At 41.3% G+C, this 21,387-nt stretch overlaps 1 protein-coding gene across 4 annotated transcripts in view; it reads right to left on the bottom strand.

Annotated features, from left to right (window-relative positions):
* Positions 1-21,387, bottom strand: part of LOC127666482 (zinc finger protein 728-like) — an 82,210-nt gene that overhangs the window by 2,784 nt on the left and 58,039 nt on the right. The window contains exons 1-4 of one of the 4 annotated variants that reach the window (XM_052159295.1): positions 7,594-7,682; positions 6,128-6,216; positions 2,269-2,395; positions 1,700-1,795 (exon numbers count right to left, since the gene is read on the bottom strand). In XM_052159295.1, coding sequence (XP_052015255.1) covers positions 1,700-1,795; positions 2,269-2,302 — 130 coding nt within the window. In that variant the 5' untranslated portion in view covers positions 2,303-2,395; positions 6,128-6,216; positions 7,594-7,682. Of the gene's footprint in view, positions 1-1,699; positions 1,796-2,268; positions 2,396-6,127; positions 6,217-7,593; positions 7,689-21,387 lie in introns of those variants that run through there. The other 3 variants (XM_052159294.1, XM_052159293.1, XM_052159292.1) reach the window with 3 other exon arrangements.

The following is a 21,387-nucleotide window of genomic DNA, read 5'->3' as shown; positions in this document are numbered from 1 at the left end:
TAACTCGGGCACTTGTCTGTTGCTGTGGTACACCGTGACCAAGGTGATTTACAGAAGAAAGACTTGAGCACCACGGGGACCGAATGAAAGCAGGAGCCGGAGTGATGGCTAGAGCAGAGGCTGAGGCTGAGGCTGAGGCTGAGGCTGAGGCTGAGGTTGGGAATACAAATCATGAAGTAGAGAGACAAATGAACAGTGCAGGCAGGATTTGAACTCTGATCCCAGTTATGTGCTGCCTACAGCAAGGCCACACCACCAACTGGGAACCAAGTAACCAAATACAAGGATCCATGGCAAAACATCAACTAGACATTCAACTAGAGAAGCCAAACCTGAATATCTGGATGTTAATTTTATTTGCCTTAAATTAAATGGATGTAGAAATGCACGGTTTTTATATTAAGAATAGAGTTTTAGTTTTGGAGGTTTCCTAACTTGTTTACCATTTATAACAATGTGAAATAATAAATTTCAAGAGTTGAAGACAGTATTTTATATTACATTTTCATAAAAAGGAAATAGACTCCTGGAAAATACAGACTTATGAAAAACTTTCAAGTTCATGTATAAAAGACGGAGTTTTTCTAAAGGCAACATTCCTGTCAATGTCATAAAGCTAGCCTATTTATAAGAATGCTCATTCACGAGATAAACAACTGAATAACAAAACATATAAGACATGAAAATATGAGACTCACATTTACTCATAAGAACATACAGTTCCAATGTTCAGAATTAAAGCTTATACTTTAAAAAAAAATCCTACATCGTACTGAAGTGTTTAGTACTAGACATTTCACTCACAGAAATATGTAAGTTGAATGTGTGGAAATAATTTCAGGCAACCTAGAGTACAAAATAGTAATGAAGTACATAGAACTGCAAAATAAGAAAGAGATTCGTGAATCCACAAAATTCTGAAAACCTAATGTAGTGATCTATTTAAAAATATGCTTCTAAACCGGGCAGTGATGGCGCATGCCTGTAATCCCAGCACTCTGGGAGGCAGAGGCAGGCGGATTTCTGAGTTCGAGGCCAGCCTGGTCTACAGAGTAAGTTCCAGGACAGCCAGGGCTATACAGAGAAACCCTGTCTCGAAAAAACCAAATCCAAAAATACCAAAAAAAAAAAAAAAAAAAAAAGAAAGAAAAAAAAGAAAAGAAAAAATATGCTTCTAGATGTGTAGTTTTGGTTTAGGATGTTATACCCTAACATATTCCTAAAAAGGAATGCATTTTAAATTGTCACTGAGTATGCTGTAGAAAAATTGATTAGAATATAGCACAATCATTCATAACTTGATGAGAAATGTATAACTTACAAAGATGTACAAGATACAGAAGAAATTCACGTTTAAAGTAACTGCATTTATATATCTTTAAAAATGTGTGGGAATTTCCAGAAGTGTAGGGAACAGGAAAAGATCAGTTACAATGTAGACTCAGCAAAATGAAGAACTCTCTGGACTCATGGGAAACACAGCGATGCTCCCTGGAGGGGAGAAGTCAAGCTTAGAGACTTACAGCACCACAGAGATCTGGCAGATGCCCTTCTGTGACAGCAAGGACACAAAAGGAGATCCTTACATATGACGTCCACCAGAACATGTTGTCTCCATGCTCAGGGGAAAGGCTGGCTTTCTGTTGGATCTCTCATCTCCCACCCTGCCCTCTGACCCCGTCATGTCATTTCTACACACCTGGGTGCAAGGTGGCAGCTGCTGGTCTCTTCACAACTGAAGGCTCTTGTCTTTGCTCCAGAAATGTGACGAGGTATGGCTTACAGGACGCAAGACCTGTTTGTGGGAAAAGGGGATAACAATGTCTGTGTGTTCTCCTGGGAATTAACATCCTACTCCACTATTAATGTTCTAAGAAAAGATGAACGTAGAAAATTACTTCATTAAATGTTTCCTGAGAAGCACATGTAGAATGTGTAGGTGGAATCTATAATCTAAAGATCCTTAGCTTTATTACACAGTAAACATGAAAGGTGAAAGGTGAAACATTATCTGTAACATGTGTACCCCATGCCTCATGCTAATGGGTTTATACAATTACAACCAGGATGGCAGATGCATATTTGAAAAAACAAACCAAATAGCCATATTAAAAACACACAAAGAAATACAATAAAATAGTTTTTAGACATCAGCAAAAGCAGGTATATAAAAGTCACTGCGGCATGGCTCAAAATCCCCATGGGATGTTCTACAAAGGGAGGAGTGCTGTGGTGAAATACGAGTTCATTTATGGAAGCGAGACTCACCCAGGAACACAAGGTGGCTGTAGTTCTCCAGCATCACGTCCCTGTACAGATTCCACTGAGCAAGGTCCAGACATTCCCACTCCTCTGCAGAGAAATCAATGGCCACATCCCTGAAGGACAGTATTTCCTAAAAGAAAAATAAACCAATATACATATCAATTAAAACCATAATAATAACTGCCTAAATAGAAGGATGTGTTGTGAACACAATTCCAAGCTTTGCACACAATAAGAGGAGAGCTAGAATACTTGTGCCACACGTGAATAACATTTCTAAGATACTTGTGCTGTGGTCCACGATCTCACCCCTGACCCATCTCCATGGAAAGAGAATGGAGAGATCCTACTGTCTCTCCTATTTGACTTTGAAGAAATATAAAAAGGCAATGAATGCATTCACAGAAACATGTGCATTTGTCTTATGCTTATTTTATACATCCCACATACATACATTTTTCACAGGAGAAAGTTACGATGGGAGAGAAGGTACTTATCAACATTTAATACACACAATCATGAATGTGAAATGCAATGAAAATGTAGATTCTGATGTATCAGCTCTGGCAGAGGTCTAGATTTCTGAATTTGTACAGAGTTCAGTAGTGATGATAACGCCAATGCACCAAGAAACATGACATGGAACAGCCCAGGGTAGAACAGTAAAGGAAGACCTCACAGACAAAATGGAATAACAAGTATTTTAACAAATTGCTAATTAGTGAGTGTAGCTATAACATTTGGAGATTTAAGATACACTAGACAACACTGTTTTTCAGCACTGTTGAGGTCTGGTCTGCTGTTATGCACTGTAAAGCTAAATACAGGCCCCCAAGACATGGTTGCTCCAGAGACGAGAAAGTACAAACACAGACCCAAGTGGAGCTATGTGACCTTGCCCCAAGTTATTTCCAATTGGTGAATAACGACGTGGACAGCCAATAGCTGGGCAGAAGAAAGGCAAGGTTTAGGGTTCCCGGGCTTGGGGTCGAAGGAGAACCACAAGGGGAGAGAGAGAACGTGAAGAGAGAGGGCATCATGGGCTAAGAGTCTTAACATAATGGCCATGTGGGCTGCCTAATTGGAGTTGTGAGCAGCCCAGACAAAATATGGCAAATTATATGATGGGATTATTGGCTGGGAAATAGACAGAATAGCATAGAGGATAGATACCTGCCCAGCTCTTGTGCTGATTAAGGCTTATTGTAAATATAAAGGTTGTATGTGTCTTTTATTCCGGAACTAATTAGTCAAAGGTTGGTAGAAACCCCAGTTGGGAGTAAATTTTTCTGTAACACACCTCCCCTTTCCTTTTCCTGTATGTTTTCCTTTTTAGGAAGCTATCTGTGCACGGTAACTAGTGGTCAAGAATTATAATTTGTGATGCCACTAGCTATTTTATCTTATTTCAACATTTTCTACGCTTTAGTGTTATTTTTATCCCATAGAATTCTCAAAATGATCTATGACAGCAATGATAACAATTTGCTTTTCTATGATTAAATATCAAAAATATGAGAAATGGAGATTTTAATAATTATTTTGTAATCATCGTTACAGGTGTACTTTGCAGTCTTCATACCAGTTTCATATGCTCATCTAGGCAAATACCTTCCCACGCTCCATCACCCACCCCTGCTTACAATGTCCAAAATAGTGTCTTCCAAGCACCTGGGATATACACTGCATCAGGGTCACCTACAGCTACATTTTTGGGTCACCGTTCCATTAGCTTTCTCCTAACTTCACTAGAGTAGTGTCTCCTCAGGCTTCATGTCCAACTGACACTGACCCAAGTTAAGTGTGTCATGCAGCAACCATTTTTGTTTTTAGTCCACATATTTTGTAATTCTATGACTCAGAGTGTGGAACTGAAACCCTGAAAAGGAAATGGGAGACCACATGCCATATTTTCGTGAGAAACACAGACTGTAAACTTATTTGAACTATTACTTCTAATATCAATGCCAGATGCCTCATTCTATATGACATGTCCAAGTATGACTTAGGTTTAATATATTGAGTACACTGTTACATGTTCCTAATGAAAAATTAAGTGAAGTCCTTCATGTAAACAGTTGGGACTCAAACTCTTATCCGTATGATTTTTATCATACATAAATCTTATGTACAAAAGTTTTACATATCTAAGAGAAAAAATTAAATACAGTCTTTGAAATCGTCTGCTAAACACACATCACATCTCAACTCACAGTAAACCACTGCATTTGAAAACAACTATGGGGCTGGAGAGATGGCCCAGCGGTTAAGAGCACTGACTGCTCTTCCACAGGTCCTGAGTTCAATTCCCAGCAACTGCATGGTGGCTCACAACCATCTGTAATGGGATCTGATGCCCTCTTCTGGTGTGTCTGAAGACAGCTACAGTGTACTCACATAAAAGAAAAAGAAAAGAAAAGAACTGTGGAGGGGCTCGTTGACAGAAATATTTAGACAGAAATGGAGACAATGATGGAAACCTGTGCTTCTTTCTCATTCTCATCCCTTGGATATGTTACTTCCTATTTACATCTTCCTCAAGACTCAAACTGCTTTTTCTATTGCTTCTCTCCTTGGCCTCTGACATATATCAGAGCAACCACCAGTAACTGAATGTCATCACTCCGCACAGCTTCCCTTCAGCATTTTCCAAGAATGCCATGTCTAACACAAGGTTACTACATGAGAAAAAACAAAACAAAACAAAACAAAAAACCATTAATTCCTTCCCACAAATGGTCTCTCGGAAAAACATTAACAATAAAATAGAGTCTGTAAAGAAATGGGTCAGGAATGGACACCATGAAATATTAGACTCCTCTCCAAGGAGGAGGAAGAAATCTCCATTTAGCGGTTTGGTTTTGTGGCTGGATGGGGCAGTATCACCTGTGAAGGGCAGTGGAGGATGTGGTTGTCACTGTCCATGTGTGGAACTGGAATTCTGCTCAGGCTGAATGGAAAGAAGCATCTGGCACACAGCTGAACCTGTGGAGTAGGACTAAGAGGGGAATGTACACCACAGAGGCTGCATCAGTTGGGCATTCAAGAGGGAAATGGGGAAAGACTCAAGAAGTCCCAGACTGGATGTTTAAGGAGCACAAATGGGAAGAATTCTGGGAAAACCAGAAGAAACATCAAGAGGTCCTGACAGAAACTAATACAAACAAATGATCAAAAATGAGCATTCCCCGCAAATGTGGAGGAATAGTCAAACAAGATGAAGAGTAAAGAAATTGTTTACTCACATAGTAAATGCAAAGGATTATCTAATCACTGAAATTTAATCCCTTTAACAAAAACTGTTAGTGGAAGTTTTTTTTAAAAAGATTTATTATATGTAAGTACATTGTAACTGTCTTCAGACACTCCAGAAGAGGGCGTCAGATCTTGTTATGGATGGTTGTGAGCCACCATGCGGTTGCTGGGATTTGAACTCAGGACCTTCGGAAGAGCAGTCGGTGCTCTTAACCGATGAACCATCTCTCTAGCCCTGAGATTTTAAAAGTATGCATCAAATACAGTCGATAGACTTTTGCAAGTATACGTTTTAAATACATCAGCCAGTGTCAGAAGAATTTCTGTCAGGCTGGTGCCAAACCAAGAGAAAGGAGTCATCAGAAGTTGTTAGTGTAGCCATGAACTGTTTTTTTTTCTTTAATTTTAAATCTTTAATATTTTTACACAGAATCTTACTTAGCATAAGGTCATCTTAAATAATCTATAATACGGAAGATGACCTTGAAGTCCTAATCCCCTGTCTTCACTTCATGATGTAGAGATTTCAAAGATGCACCAAGAATAGGCTTCAGTTTTGTTTTGGTTTAGTTATTTTCAATCACAGGTGGGTTTAAAGTATACATACCAGAAGGGTCTATAAGTTACAGGAGAGCACGCCTCAGCTTCATGGTACTTCCTAGGAAACCACTTTTGGTGCACAAGGTACTCTTCCCACTTTAAATAATGGAAAACACAATGCTTTTCTTGTCCTGTAGGCCAGGGACATTTACTAGGACATGTCTGTATTTTACACAAGTTACACAGAAATACTCATACTGAAGATGGCTTAAGCCCATGCTACTTTTGAATAGTAGGCTTTAATGCCACACAAACACTTGATTTAACTTAAAGTGTTGTGAACTACAACTACACAAGAGACAGGCTGAGGAGTCTATTATGTACAAATCAAGGGACCCTAACTGAGCAAAAGCTCTTCAATTCACCTTCCAATCTTTCTAACACTGTATAAATTTGTCTGTAAGTAAATAAACTGTCAAATGTTTCCAGAAGACTGTTCAGGGAGCATCAGGGACCCTGGATGCCACATTCAGGGACAATGACAGAACAGCTGTTAAGGGAGGCTAGGCGCGGCAGTGTCCAGGGTTAGAAGAAAAGCTCACGATCAAGGAGCTGTGTAAAAACTGTTAGGTATGCAGGGTCACTTCTCGTCCCTAGGGACACTCGAGTCCTTTCCCTGAAGTCACTAATAATCTCCAGGCCACCTCTCTCCTCCTATCATCCCTTCACCTGTTTCTGAAAAGGAATCCAAGCTTCTGATATCACCCAATCTCTGAAATAAGTGGATAAGGTATTTTCTAGTATTTTTTACTCTGCCATGTAGGATCAATTATTACTTGACTGATGATGCAAAGCTCAAATCTCCTTTAAAACATTATACTGTCACTACATGTAAGTGTTAAGTCTGATGATTCAGAGGTGGCCATGAAGCATTTCCATTCAAAACAACAGACTAAAAAATCTAATAATCTACCTCAAAGAAAATGGGACTAACATCCCATACAGCAACCTCCCTAGCAGAACTCTGTCCCCGGAAACTAGAAGCATCTATCAACTCAAACCAAGAGTGCTAGGCTGGCCATAAATAGGAGGTACCAGATCTCCACTTGATCTAGAAGTCCTGAGAAACCTGACCACAGCCAAGGGAGAGTGGGTCAGCAACTACCAACTGGTTTCCCGAGGCAAGCTGGAACGTGGGCTCTTATTAACCCTCTGGCTCAAGCAGTGAGCCGGCCCACCCTGCGGGGGGCCATACTGAACCTTCCACCATTCCACATTTCTGGGCTACAGAGCCGGCTCTCCCACCCCAGAAGCGGGTGCAGCCGCGTCCTAACAAAGCTTTCATCACAGCGCCACCCCCATACTGCTCTCCCCACCCAGATTTGCATCCAGGCTCAGTGGGCCAGCTTAGGTCAGCAGCACAGCATCTCCAACTCGGCTTCTGCCTGCCTCTGGTCCACCTCAGCTCCGCTCCCTCCAAGCCGGACCACTCCCCTGCACATTCCCTCAGGCTGCACTGCTCCCTGGACCAACCTCCATGTCAGAGATCCGGCCGAGAGCGAGGAGCAGGACACAGCACCGCTAACTTAGGGGAAGACAAACGTCTGCAGACGGGATGCGGAAGTGCGGTTCGCCTTGCGGCTGCTTGTGACGTCACAGAGGGCGCGACTACATTTCCCAGAGTTCTGTGAAAGAAACCAGAGGAGTCTGCACCGGGCCAAGCGCCCACGGTCAGTCGGCTTTAAAAAGTCCCGGTTGAAAACAGGACGTGCTTGAGCATCAGTTGAGGCTTTGATAGGGAAGTTTATTAGTTGTATCTGGTCAAACTGTCGTTTAAAATCTCGTCTACTAGTTATAAAATTGGAACCCGCACGGAAAGTTGACAATCACTTAATCGTAATTTAAAATAACAAAGCAAGAGGCGAAAGTGGGAGTGAGCGCTATTACTTAGAGATGCTTTTTGACATCAACTTTGGTGTTACAGCCTTTCATCCAGATTAAAACGAAAGGATTACAAATCCAAGGCGGCAATTTACAGAGGTCTTGTCTCAAAACACAAAGTACGAAACTAGCAAAGGAAGCTACCTTGGGGGTAAAGTATGTGCCTGGACTGAAGGAAGCCTTAATTTAATGCCCAACTTGTGAATACTCCACTTTTCCATGTGTGCTGACAAGTCTTGTGACCCATACATAGATTATATTCCACAGCTGAATAAACCGCTTTCCTGTGAGCACTGGAATCCATACAGTGAAGGAGGTAGGTCAGAGACGTGGACTTAAAAAAAAAAAATCACTGAAAGAGGTTACAAGTACTATCCTCACATTTACGTGTGAAGACTTCCCAGAATCCATCGTTGGAACCTTCGTCTGTCCGTAGATCTCTTGCTTATACTCTCATTCATTAATCCGTATAAGAAATTTAATTTTATGAGAACCGTACCAGAACATCTCCCACTTCTCCCTGGTTCACCACAAACAGAGAAATACCCACCAGCAGCTGGTCTCTGAGCCTGTGAGTATCTCCTCGGCTTCTCTCCCAAGGAGGGCACAGTTCTTAGTATCACAGCGTTGTGTGGACTTCTGGCCCACATCCATTGTAGAATTTCCCTCTGCATTAGGCATGGGGTATCTGTTAATTTTCTTCTGTCTTCTCTGACCCCGAAATTGCTCCTGTGTGGCAGAATTTTGAAAGTCAGGTATCAGAAATATAATCAAGGGATATTAGTTTTGCTTATTGGAAGAGGCACCGCAGGGTAATGAGACCTCCCTTCTTGTCTCAGGAATGTTTATTCCTGTCTAGTCACTGCCTTAGAGCAAAAACTTCACGTCATGGATAGCATCTCACAAGGAAGCTACTTTTGAGTGGAAACATAGGATTTTACACTGGTTTGAGCTTCTTTGTTTCCTTCTGTCCTTCTTTCTTCCCTCCCTCCCTCCCCCTTCCCTCCCTCCCTCTCCCTTCCCTCCCTCCTTCCCTCTTTCCTTCCTTCCTTCTGTGGGGGGTTTTCTGCATAGCCATGGCTGTCCAGGAACTTGCTCTATAGACCAGGCTGGCATCGAACCCAGAGATCCCCCTGATTCTGCTTCCCAAGTGCTGGGATTAAAGTCATTTGCTACCATTATTCATGGTGTTTATCACTTTGCAAAATTCAAATTCTTTTTTTCCTACTTTTTTTCTCCTTGCAATGATTAAGCATGAGTTCTTAAAAAAAGAGGGATAATTAGTGTACTCCTATAGGGCCTTCATAATAAAAAGATGAAGTCAGGAAACTATGTTTGTGTTGTTTTTGCTTTGTAGTAACTTGATAAATTAGTTTGGCTTCTAAGAAACGACAGAGATAAAAGCCTAAACTTCTTTCAATCACCCCGAGGGGCACTGCCTGCGAGAATCATCCCTGTACATGCACAAGGCACTTTCACTTGCAATAATGATCATTTTGGAGCATAGTTGGAATTCATAACCTCCGTGATGAAAGTCACATTTTATATAGGAGAGTCTGCAGTGCAAGAACACTCAGTTAAGTGAAAATAAAGTCACCATGTGTAGAATAACTATCCAGAACTATAACCTTTCTTTTGAGACAAAGTGGGCATCAGTCTCCTTGTGTAAGTCAGCAAGACAACATGTCATATTGCTCTTCCTACTGCTACAACCTGACTGCTGGGAGTGGCCAGCATCATCACACCTGCATGTCTTCCTTTTCTTGTTGCTTTGCTAAGGTGTGTGACAAGCCATTAGGAATGAATTTTATCTAACAATTTGAGGATAATGCCCATTATGGAAGGTAATGCCTGGAAGTATGACTGTGAAGTGTCATTGCATCCAAAGCAAGGGAGCAGAGTAGTGAACACTGATGCTCACTCAAGTTGTTTTCTGGTGGTGGCGGCGGCGGCAGTGGTGGTGGTTTCAGCCTACTGTCTTTTGAGTCCATGTGATGATGTCCATATGTAGAACAGGTTATCATTACTCATCTCAATCTAGAAACTTCTTCATAGACAGGACCTGAGGTTGTGGTCCAAGATTACTCTGAACTCCATATAATTAATTATTCAGATGAACTCAGTTGATTATAGCCTCAACTTTGGTCAACTTGACACCCAAATACCTCACTTTAAACCATAAACTTCTACCTTGGCACCCTCTGGTTTAATTTTTATCTCTTACTATGAAAGGCATTAAGCATATCTCTAAATGTTTCTGTAGACTTTAACAGTCCTAACCCCATCAAATGTCCAAAGTCTTTTGACTTTAAAACCCAAAAATTGTGATTATAAGATTAATACTTTAATATGCAATGGGACTGTCATAATGGGCCCGTTGTCCATAGCCATGTAGCAAGGCAGATGGGACCAAGTAAGACAGAAATCCAGTAAGGCAAGTGCAAATCTTACAGCTTTACATGCATGTTTCTGATCGACTAATCTGGACTCCAGAGGACCTGGCCCACACTAACATTCCATAGCTGCTGGTTGCAGCACAGATGGTCTCTCTCTTGGGCCAGCTCCTCTCCTTACATGCAGATTTGCCTAGTGGACAGCCTGTGGTTCTGGCATCTCCAACATGGTGGGGTTCCAATTCAAATCAGTTGTCACCGCCACTGTTCAATGGCGTGATCACACAGGAACAATTTCGGAGGAACACGAGACATCCCACAAATTGCCTGGTCAAGCAGCTTGGTGTAACACTTGCCTAAAGCTCAGTGGCTCTCTCGGGGTTGCATCTTAAGTGCCCATGTAGATAAGGCTGCCGTCCAGCTCTGGATGTTGCCTGACCCCTAGACCAAAGCTGCAGTTTTCTTTGTTTAGTGACCCCAATGTAACTTTTCCAGGAGAATGGTTTTAAAGGAGGAACTCCTTAAGTGCTCTTTTCCCACTGGACTTTTGCCTTTCAGATGAATTCACACTTTTGAAAGAGTACAGTCTTTCATGGATGAGTCTGGCCTTAGGGCACCTTTACTGTTGCCTCGATGTGGAGGATCAGGGCTCCCGGTATGGAACCATTCTTTAAATAACTACCTAGAATTTCAAATGGTCTTTGCTGTAGTTTGAACAAAATGAATCAAAGGAAACAGCAGCAGGAAGACACCTACTGACCTTAGGTAAGAACTCAAGATAGCTGCATCCCTGCATCCCTGACTTGCAGGCAGCTCCACCAGTAAGGAGACTCCTCTCCTACAGGCGTCACTGTTGGTATAACCTGGGCAAGGCCGATCTGTGGATTTTGTAAAAATCTCGCAATTCAAGATTCCTATCAGCATATTTCCTGAGACTTAATGAGCATCCTTTTCAGGAATAAAACTTTGGTTTCGAAAGGAAGTGCCATCCAATCACTCACATTCATCCTGCGTACTGTTTGAATCTGCATGTCCAGATGCTGAGGGTCTTTGTCCCCAGCTGGATTTTTATCTATCAAAGATGTCAACAGTCAATGGCTGGGCACAGGGTGGGACACTTCAGAGTTGTGTTGGTAGGATGCAGAGAGGAATGAGGCAGAATCACCAAGACCCCAGGGAGATGGAACAGATTTAGAGCTACAGAGGGGAGGTCATCCGAAATGTAGGAGTACAGGAAAAGCGGCCCCTAGAAGGAATGCCCAGAAGTGTCTTGGGCAGCAAAGACCAATGGGTTTCAGAGGAGGTAATGGAGCAGCAAAGTTAAGAGTAGATTTAGAGGGTGATGAGCCAGGAGTACCAGAGGGAAGGGAATATAACACCGATGAGCATTCCTGAAATTTCACATAGATCCTTTTTTTCCCTTCTGAAACCTCTTTAGTCAGGTTGCCAATGCCCATCTTTTTCAAGGCAGTCTCACCTTTGAACTTTCCAGATGAATGTTATCACTAAGTCATGTTTTCTGAGCTCTATAAATTGTCAATGCCAAAGATCAAAATCCTGAAAACCAGTTCAAGGTCTGCTGATGGCCTAGGAATGCCCTAGCTTCTAGGTATCATCTTCTCTCAGATTTTGCTTTTCTTGTTTCTGTGGTAAAGTATCTTACTAAAGTACATTTAGGAAAAGTTTATTCATTTGGGAGCATAACTTGAGGCCTACCAGTATGAGGAAAGCATAGATAGCAAGAGCAGAAAATGGAGCTGGAGAGATGGCTCAGTGGTTAAGAGCACTGACTGCTCTTCCAGAGGTCCTGAGTTCAAATCCCAGCAACCACGTAGCTCACAATCATCAGCAATGGGATTCAATGCCCCCTTCTGGTGTGTCTGAAGAAAGTGACAGTGTACTTACATATGTAAAATAGAACAAATATTTAAAAATAAAAAGGAGCAGGAAATGTTGCTCACATTGCATTCCCTGTCTGATGAAGGGAGCCAGGGAAGCTTGCATCAGCTCCATCCTATTTCTAATCCACACCGGGGTCCAGTGCATACAGTAGTTTCTGTATTACTCTGCTTCCCATAGCTGAGATAAACACCAGGACTGAACACGAGAGAAAAGGGTCTATTTCATGTTAGCATTCTCAGGTGATAGTCAATCACTAAGGAAATCCAGGGCAAACTGAAGTTCATGTGGCCTTCCCTGTTTTAGTGTGACTTTCAAACTAAATAACATGGAGAGCATGTCTTTTTACTTGATGAGAGCTAGAATCACAGAGGAGACAAATTTCTGGCATGCTTCCCACTATGATGATAATGTACTGAGTCTCTGAATGTCTTTGCCATTATAAGAGTTGCCTTGGTCACAGTGTCTCTTCACAGCAATAAAACCCAAATTAAGGCACCAGAAATTCAACTCCTCTGTGAAGTGTCCAGGTAGCTAGTTCTGGCAATACACCTTATATTTGTTACAGTGCCTCATCTTAGAAGATGGCCTTTACATGACCACAATGGATAAAAATGTGCAGGATTCTACAAAATTTAATCTAAAATGTGCCCAGTGATCAAATTCAAGTACTAAATGTTCACTTTCCATTCTAAGGTTTGAGTGTATCTTTTCTGAAACCAGTCAAGTGTATGAGGTTTACTATTTCTTCCTAATTTTAGGACATTGTTGTCTTAGTCAGGGTTTCTATTCCTGCACAAACATCATGACCAAGAAGCAAGTTGGGGAGGAAAGGGTTTATTGAGCTTACACTTCCATGTTGCAGTTCATCACTAAAGGAAGTCAGGACTGGAACTCAAGCAGATCAGGAAGCAGGAGCTGATGCAGAGGCCATGGAGGGATGTTCCTTACTGGCTTGCTTCCCCTGGCTTGCTCAGCCTGCTCTCTTATAGAACCCAGGACTACCAGCCCAAAGGTGGAACCACCCACAAGGGGTCCTCACAACTTGATCACTAATTGAGAAAATGCCCCACAGCTGGATCTCATGGAGGCACTTGCCCAACTGAAGCTCCTTTCTCTGTGATAACTCCAGCCTGTGTCAAGTTGACACACAAAACCAGCCAGGAAAATTGTTTTGAATTTTGAAAAGCTATATCGGTGCATGATTGTATGAGTATGGCTATGCAACAACACCCATATGGAAAACATTTTTGTGGAGTTATTTCCTCCTAAATGTATGTGGACTTTGTGGCTCAAACCTATGTTTTAAAGCTTTTGTGGCTAGCACCTTTTCCTTCTGAGCCATCCACTGTTCCCAGATATCTTGTTTTCAGTTTTCGTTTCTCTTTGTATGTTTTGAAGTCTGATCATGCTGTTATAAATGTAATGTTTAGTGTCAAGATTATTATGCAGAGTGTGGAATAATTAAACCATTTTAATTTGGTTAAGGCTATATTTCATCTTGAGAGTTGATGCAGTGACTTGAACTATACTTCTTTACTACTCTGGAAGGTTCTGGTTGATTTAAAGACATTCATCAGATAGAGGGCTAATATTCAATATATATATAAAGAACTCAAGAAGTTAGACTCCAGAAAACCAAACAACCCTATTAAAAAATGGGGTACAGAGTTAAACAAAGAATTCTCACCTGAAGAACTTCGGATGGTGGAGAAACATCTTAAAAAATGCTCAACTTCATTAGTCATTAGGGAAATGCAAATCAAAACAACCCTGAGATTTCACCTTAAACCAGCCAGAATGGCTAAGATTAAAAATTCAGGAGACAGCAGGTGTTGGCGAGGATGTGGAGAAAGAGGAACACTCCTCCACTGCTGGTGGGGTTGCAAATTGGTACAACCACTCTGGAAATCGGTCTGGCGGTTCCTCAGAAAATTGGGCACCTCACTTCCAGAAGATCCTGCTATACCACTCCTGGGCATATACCCAGAGGATTCCCCAGCATGTAATAAGGATACATGTTTCACTATGTTCATAGCAGCCCTATTTATAATTGCCAGAAGTTGGAAAGAACCCAGGTATCCCTCAACAGAAGAGTGGATGCAAAAAATGTGGTATATATACACAATGGAGAACTAGTCAGCCATTAGAAACAATGAATTCATGAAAATCTTAGGCAAATGGATGGAGCTGGAGAACATCATACTAAGTGAGGTAACCCAGACTCAAAAGATGAATCATGGTATGCACTCACTAATAAGTGGTTATTAACCTAGAAAACTGGAATACCCAAAACATAATCCACACATCAAATGAGGTACAAGAAGAACGGAGGAGTGGCCCCTTGTTCTGGAAAGACTCAGTGAAGCAGTATAGAGCAAAATCAGAACAGGGAAGTGGGAAGGGTTGGGTGGGAAAACAGGGGGAGGGAAGGGGACTGATGGGACTTTCGGGGAGTGGGGGGTCCAGAAAAGGGGAAATCATTTGAAATGTAAATAAATATATCAATAAATTAAAAAAAGACATTTATTTTTATGCAAAAATAAGAGAAAACTTATCAATATTACAGGGTAGCATTGAGGCAGGATTAGAAAGAAGGTCCAACACCCAGCAGGGAGAGAGAGGAATTCTGGGAAAGAGTCAGGTGCGGGAGACTCACCCCAGAATGCTAAAGAAGACAGTCACATAAAGGAGGTGGCTAAACAGGTTATATAAGTAATGAGTAGTCAGGGAGCAAGGCTAAGCTTATAACCTAAGCATTTATTAACATCAATCCAGGCTCAGAGTCATTTTTATTAGGAACATAGAGGATGGAAGGAAAAGCCAGTGGTCACAGGATTACATATGTATCACAGAACAAATGGACTTCTGTTTGTAAACAGAATTGAATGTTCCATCTCTTCATTATTTTTTCCTAAACCAGGGGGTACTGATATCTAGTTCTTGGTTAATCTTTCAATACTCATGCTTCCTCAGAATTCTGCTGCCCTCTCTCACACTTTAACACCTTGATTTGAAATGACTTCCATTCCTCTAAAACTCATCCAAGAAAATTTCTACTCACCCCCGTGTTTTAGTACCTTTCATAAATATTATTATCTGTGTTTTTTTTTTAAATCCTGGTAACAGATTCTATTACCACTTAAAGATGACCAGTTTTTAAGCTGCTTCCCACAAGGATGTGTTAGATCTGTACTGTGTGTACTTTCCCTTAAAGTAGTGGAAAAAGAAAGAGCACTGAAGCTATCCTGTTTTCTTCAGCTTGTACCCTGTCTTGATAGGTAGGAAATAGAACCTTCAGTAAGTACAGTGCATCACCAGTTAAGTGATGGCCTGTTGATGTCATGGATGCAAATAGAGGAATGGGCAATGAGTGTCAGAGACTCTTGTGCTTGGCTAGCCAAAATCCTCCATTTTCAGAGTAGCATTATGTCAAGCATGGAATGAGAAAGTGAAAACCGTAATGTGGGTTTGCTCAGCCGATGGTAGTTCTCTGAACTGTCACTAAGAGGGACACATGTGAATCTCAGGCAGGGAGGAGGGAATCCCTGTTGTCAATAAACCTGATTATGTCTGAGAAAGGGTGGGTGATTGTATGATACAGGGGAGGTCAGGAGACCGAGTTGACCAGCTCTTTGCAGAGGCCATTCAAAGAAGTGGAATTTTACTTTAAAGGGCATGGGTGTCAGGGATGACATTTAATAGCCTTTTGCTTGTTTTAGGAGCAATTGTACTGCCTGTCCTCCATTTCTGGTAGTTGAAGAGGTCTGTCAATCGACTTCTCATATCAATCTCTTTAATGACCCAGGTTTCCAACACTTGACAGTTCTGTAATGGGATGAGTTGGACCTGTCCACAGTACTTGTTTTTCATCATAACTGATCAGGTTACTGCCACAGAGAAGATGGGAATATTGAACTCATAGAGTAGATGAGTAGTTCCTCATTTTTTTTTATTTTTATTTTTATTTATTTATTTTGGTTTTTTTCAAGACAGGGTTTCTCTGTGTAGCCCTGGCTGTCCTGGAACTCACTCTGTAGACCAGGCTGGCCTCGAACTCAGAAATCCGCCTACCTCTGCCTCCCAAGTGCTGGGATTAAAGGCGTGCGCCACCACCGCCCAGCTGGGGTAATACTTTCAAAGCAGCAATTTGCCAGATAATGCAAATTACCTTTCGAGTCTGACTGAGGTAAATATAGGTTCTTTTAATTCTAATCTTAATTACTAGTTTTAACTCATATTCCACACTCCATAGAACACATTAGGTATATCAGTATTTATGTATATGTGTATTTTAAAGAATAAATACAAGGAAAAGAGGCTAAAACAGACTTTAAGAGGTTTCAGAAAGAGATGACAGAAATGCGAGTCTGAACTGATAACACTCAGCTGCCCCGAGTCTCTCAAGGGAGAGTCAAGGCTGAGAGCAAGGCTGTAACCCCGAGTCCAGCCGATGTAGAAAGGAAAGACTGAGTCAGAGCAGAGATGTCAGAGCCATGTTCATATGGGTGAGGAGGTATTCAGGCAGTCTGCACCAGCAGCTGGGGGCCAAGCCGAGTAAAGAAACGGATGCTGTTTCATGATATAATCTGTTAATCGGTGTCTCTTTATTGTAGAAGTGAGACCAGTAATATTATGGTTCAACGATTTATGATTATTAATTCATTCCTGTTTGTTACATATGCAGTATTCTATTATACTTCCTTAAACACAGTGTTGTAGAATTGCTTGTTTGTTCCCTGTGCCTTTTTGGCCCAGTTTAATCTTCTGATCTTCTTATCTTTCTGTAGAGTTGACTTACTAGATGTAATCCTCTGAATCTATTTTATCATAAAATTGTTTTCTTTCTCCTTCACCTCTGACAGTTTTGCTGAGTATAGTAGTTGGGACTGGAAACTGTGGTCTTTCAAAGTTTTAGAACATTAGTACGTCTCCTACCATGTCTCCACAGAGAAATGTGCTATGATTCTAATGGGCCTGCTATTGTCTGTGACTTAATCTTCCCCTCTTGCTGAGTTCAAAGACCTGTCTTTGCTTTGTTCTGTATATTCCATGCTTTAGCTATTATATAATGTGAAAATTTTTCCGGGTTATATTGGTTGCTCAGTGTGATTCCTGAATCTTCACTGGCAACTGCTTCCATAAATTAGGGGAATTTTCATCCATGATCTTGTTAAAAATGCTTTCTGTGCTTCTGTCTGGGATTTTATTTTTTTTAAAAAAAATTATTTCGGGTGCTGGTGGCTCACGCCTCTAATCCCAGCACTTGGGAGGCAGAGGCAGGTGGATTTCTGAGTTCGAGGCCAGCCTGGTCTACAGAGTGAGTTCCAGGACAGCCAAGGCTGTACAGAGAAACCCTGTCTCGGAAAAAAAAATTATTTATATGTTCAGTTATTTTGCACTGTCCTAGAATTCCTGCATATTCCATTCTAGCGTGTTTTTGGATTTGATATTTTCTCTAAGTACCAAATTCGTCCACCTTGGCATCAAGTGCTGATCTTTTTTACACTTCATCCAATCTGTTAGTGAGCCTTTTCTCTGAATTTTTTGTTTGAGTTCTTTAATTTTACATTTCAAGTAGTTCTACTTTTGGTTTGTTTTTCAGCAATCCTATCCTTTGAATAAATTCTTTTTTCACACCTTGAATTTCTTCCATTATTTAATTCCAGTTTGGATTTGCAGCCTTTATTCTGGTATTTATTCATGTCCTCTTTGAGTTCTTTGGTCATGTTTATTATTGGCCTTTTGAAAGCATTGTCTTGTTCATGATCTAAATCACTTTTCTTTGAGAATACTGAATTTTTGGTGGAGATTTCTTGTTCTAGTCAGTGTTCTACTGCTGCGAAGAGACACCATGACCAAGGCAATTCTTAACACATTTAACTGGGGCCTTATGTACAGTTTCAGAGGCTTAGTTCATTATCACCAAGGAAGCACTTGAGTGTTGGGAACCAGAGAGCTTGGCTCAACGCCCCCAGCTGAGCTGTTTGCACAGGTTTCTTGAGAGCAAAACATCCTGTAGTTTAGCTTGATTCCTGCCTTCCTGCCCAGTGTGGTATGGACTTCCTAGGTGCCTGACCTATGACTATAATTGCTTTCTCCTATTCCTTCCCTGGCCTCTAGTATATATATTGCTGGTCTCTCAGTAAAGTTTTGGCATTCTCCTTGCAGAATGACCCATGTCTGTGTTTTTTATTCATCCCCCAGACCTACACCCGATACTTAGTACCGTGGCGGCACGGGAGCTGTCAATTGAGCAGTAACTGACAGCTACATCTTCGCCTGCAGAGCGGGTTTTTAAAACCTCAAAGCTCACTCACAGTGACACACTTCCTCCAAGGTCACACCTACTAAAAGATCACACTTATTCTAACAAAGTCACACCTCATCTTTTCAGAGTTCCACTCCTGTATGAATAAGCATTCAAATAAATAAGCCTATGGACACCATTCTTATTAAAACCACATTTGTTTGGGTTATTCGGTATTTGCAATGCTCCCTAAGATGGCAATGTGTCCTGATATTAAAATCTGTTTCTTTTGTTCTGTTTTGTTTCCTAGTAAACAAACTTTGTCAGTTGTATTGAGCTCAAGGTTAAGGCAGCTGAACTGGGCTTGAACTATCTACCTTGAACTTAAGGTTTAGTCTTAGCCAATTCAGTTCTCAATGTCTAAATAGGGTTGCAGAAGTACCTGTGGCCTAGATTAAGCTAAGTGAGGTTTCTAAATCCCAAAGCAGACCTGATGTAGAGTTTGAGGATTATAATCTTCAGGGGTCTGAGGGAGGTGTTCTGAGAGTTTCCTCAGATAATGGATGCTAGTAGAACTGTCAATAAAAATCTGAGATTTCCTGTCTAAAAAGGAGGGCTAGAGTATGGGAAGTCAGGTGTAGAACATATGGTCCTTAGGCATATTGCAAGGGTGGGTCAATTACATTTTTGTGCCTTTTGTAACATTCCATTATTTACCCCATCTACCAACATTGCAGTCAAGATTTGGGATGCTTTATTACCAACTTCACAAGTTGAAAACCCTAAATAAAATTGAATGCATAGTAGACTATATACCCCTATCAATTTTAAAGTCCATCTTAAAGTACAGATAACTTGGTCCCAGGATGGTTCTAGATAAGGAAGGTTAGGGTTGGAAAAGCCACCCTGTATGTGGGTGGCACTCTTCCAGGATTAATACAATGGAGACACTGAAGCAAGCACAAGCATTTACCACCTTATTAAGAAGTTTGCACATGCTTTTCTTTCCTTTACCCTTCCTCATCCAACTCTTTCCAGCTTCCATTGGCTTCACATTCCACTCATGACTCTATTCTACCTAACCACAAAGAACAACTTGTCCTTTCTAATCTTGTATATGTGGCCTTTCACTGGAGTATGATCAACTTATTGATGGCAATACTTCGAGTACCTTGACCCTTTCCACTCAGTTTTGCATTTCCCACAGGACCTTCAGTAGTGGTGGAGCTTTGTGGCCAACTGCCCTATGTGTGCTGGCATTTAGTCAGGTCTACCGCTGCATGAGTCTTAAGCATGGTATCAAACCACTATGAGTTTACATGTGTAGTTGCTCTGTGTCTTAGAAGACATTGTCTCATTGTAACCATTTACTGACTGTGACTCTTACATTCTTTCCACCCTCTGAACAATGTTCCCCAAACCCTTGGAGGAGGGGATGGGATGTGTATGCTCAATTTAGTACGGGAAATAATACAGTCGCTTATTCTATGTATGTTGGCCATTAGGGGTCTGTGCTGATCATGATCTACTGCAATGAGAAATTTCACTGATGAGAGAGGAAATGCCTTAATGTATGGGCATAATTATGAGTTGTCGGGAGTTGTAGGGGGAGTTCCCATAGTTGTTTCCCTAATTGTTTGACTGGCTAAATAAAAACAGCAGAAACTAATCATTGGGCAAAGATATGAAGGGAGGCTTTCCAGGTCCCAGAGAGGAAGAGGGGATAGAGAAGATTAAGAATCAGACTGGTGGTGAAGCAGAAAGATACAGATATGAAGGCCTCTCCTGGCACTGATAGTTTGTAGCCTCCACAGGCAGCTGCAGAAGCCAAGGAGGATGGGGCCGGATATTCTTTGTCCAGCCTTTGAGTTATCTAGTTTTAAATTATAAAGTCTCTAGTGTTTTCCTTCCACCGTGGTAAAGAGAGCTGGGGGAGACTGCCATTGCTGTACCTGCCAGATAACAAAGACTGGGCAGAAGGTACTCAAAGGTCTGATTCTAGAAGCCACAGAGGGCTGCATCAATATATCCTCAGGGCACTGAAAGGAGATACTCTCTGGAGATTATATGGAGTAAGACTAACCCTGCATCTTCCGTTTGTCTTTACCATGAATACCAAAGAGGAATTATGAACAACGGCTTTCCCTTCTTTCCTTTCTCCTACAACTTGAAATGCAGTTGGTTTGGTTGTTACCAATAATTATTAAACTTGAAAACCAAATGTGCTTGAACAAAAAGCTGAAACAAGAAGCCACATGCCATCCATATTAGATATTTTGCTGAAGACTAATAATTATAGATCATCAACCAATCTTAAAACCCATTCCTTACCCTGTCTTCCTGTGAACTTTACTGTACCCAGTGCTTTTCAAGCCCTGTAAGCCTTGTCCTAAACACAAGGTGAGAACACTAAGTGAAGGACAGGCAGCAGTCTCAAAGGGCTCTTTGCTTTAAGGTTTTTGCTGTTATTTTTCCCATGTGTATGGGTATTTGTTTTAGTTCTGAAAGCCACAGGTGTCTGTATCAATGTAATGTTAGAGAACAGAAGATGTCTGTGCACTATAGGTGTGCAATGCCCATGAGGGCCAGAAGAGGGAGTCCTATGCACTGCAACTGGTGTTACTGATAGCTGGGAGCAGACATGAACTCCCTGTAAGAGTAACAAGGGACCCACTTCTCCATTGATAGGTTAGTAGGATAAATTCTTAACTTTCCTATATCCCCCTACTTGTTCATGTGCTGCGGTTAAGACACTTTACAATAACCCAATGCTTCCCATGGCTTCCTTCTTTCAAAAAGTACTGGTGTATCTTCAAAGGAGGGTTATTGGTGTTTTTGTCTTTC

The sequence above is a fragment of the Apodemus sylvaticus genome, chromosome 16 (genome assembly GCF_947179515.1).
Source record: "Apodemus sylvaticus chromosome 16, mApoSyl1.1, whole genome shotgun sequence".
Taxonomy (NCBI): Eukaryota; Metazoa; Chordata; class Mammalia; order Rodentia; family Muridae; genus Apodemus; species Apodemus sylvaticus.
Note: the sequence above shows the minus strand (reverse complement) of the source record. Positions and strands in the feature narration are given on the sequence as shown.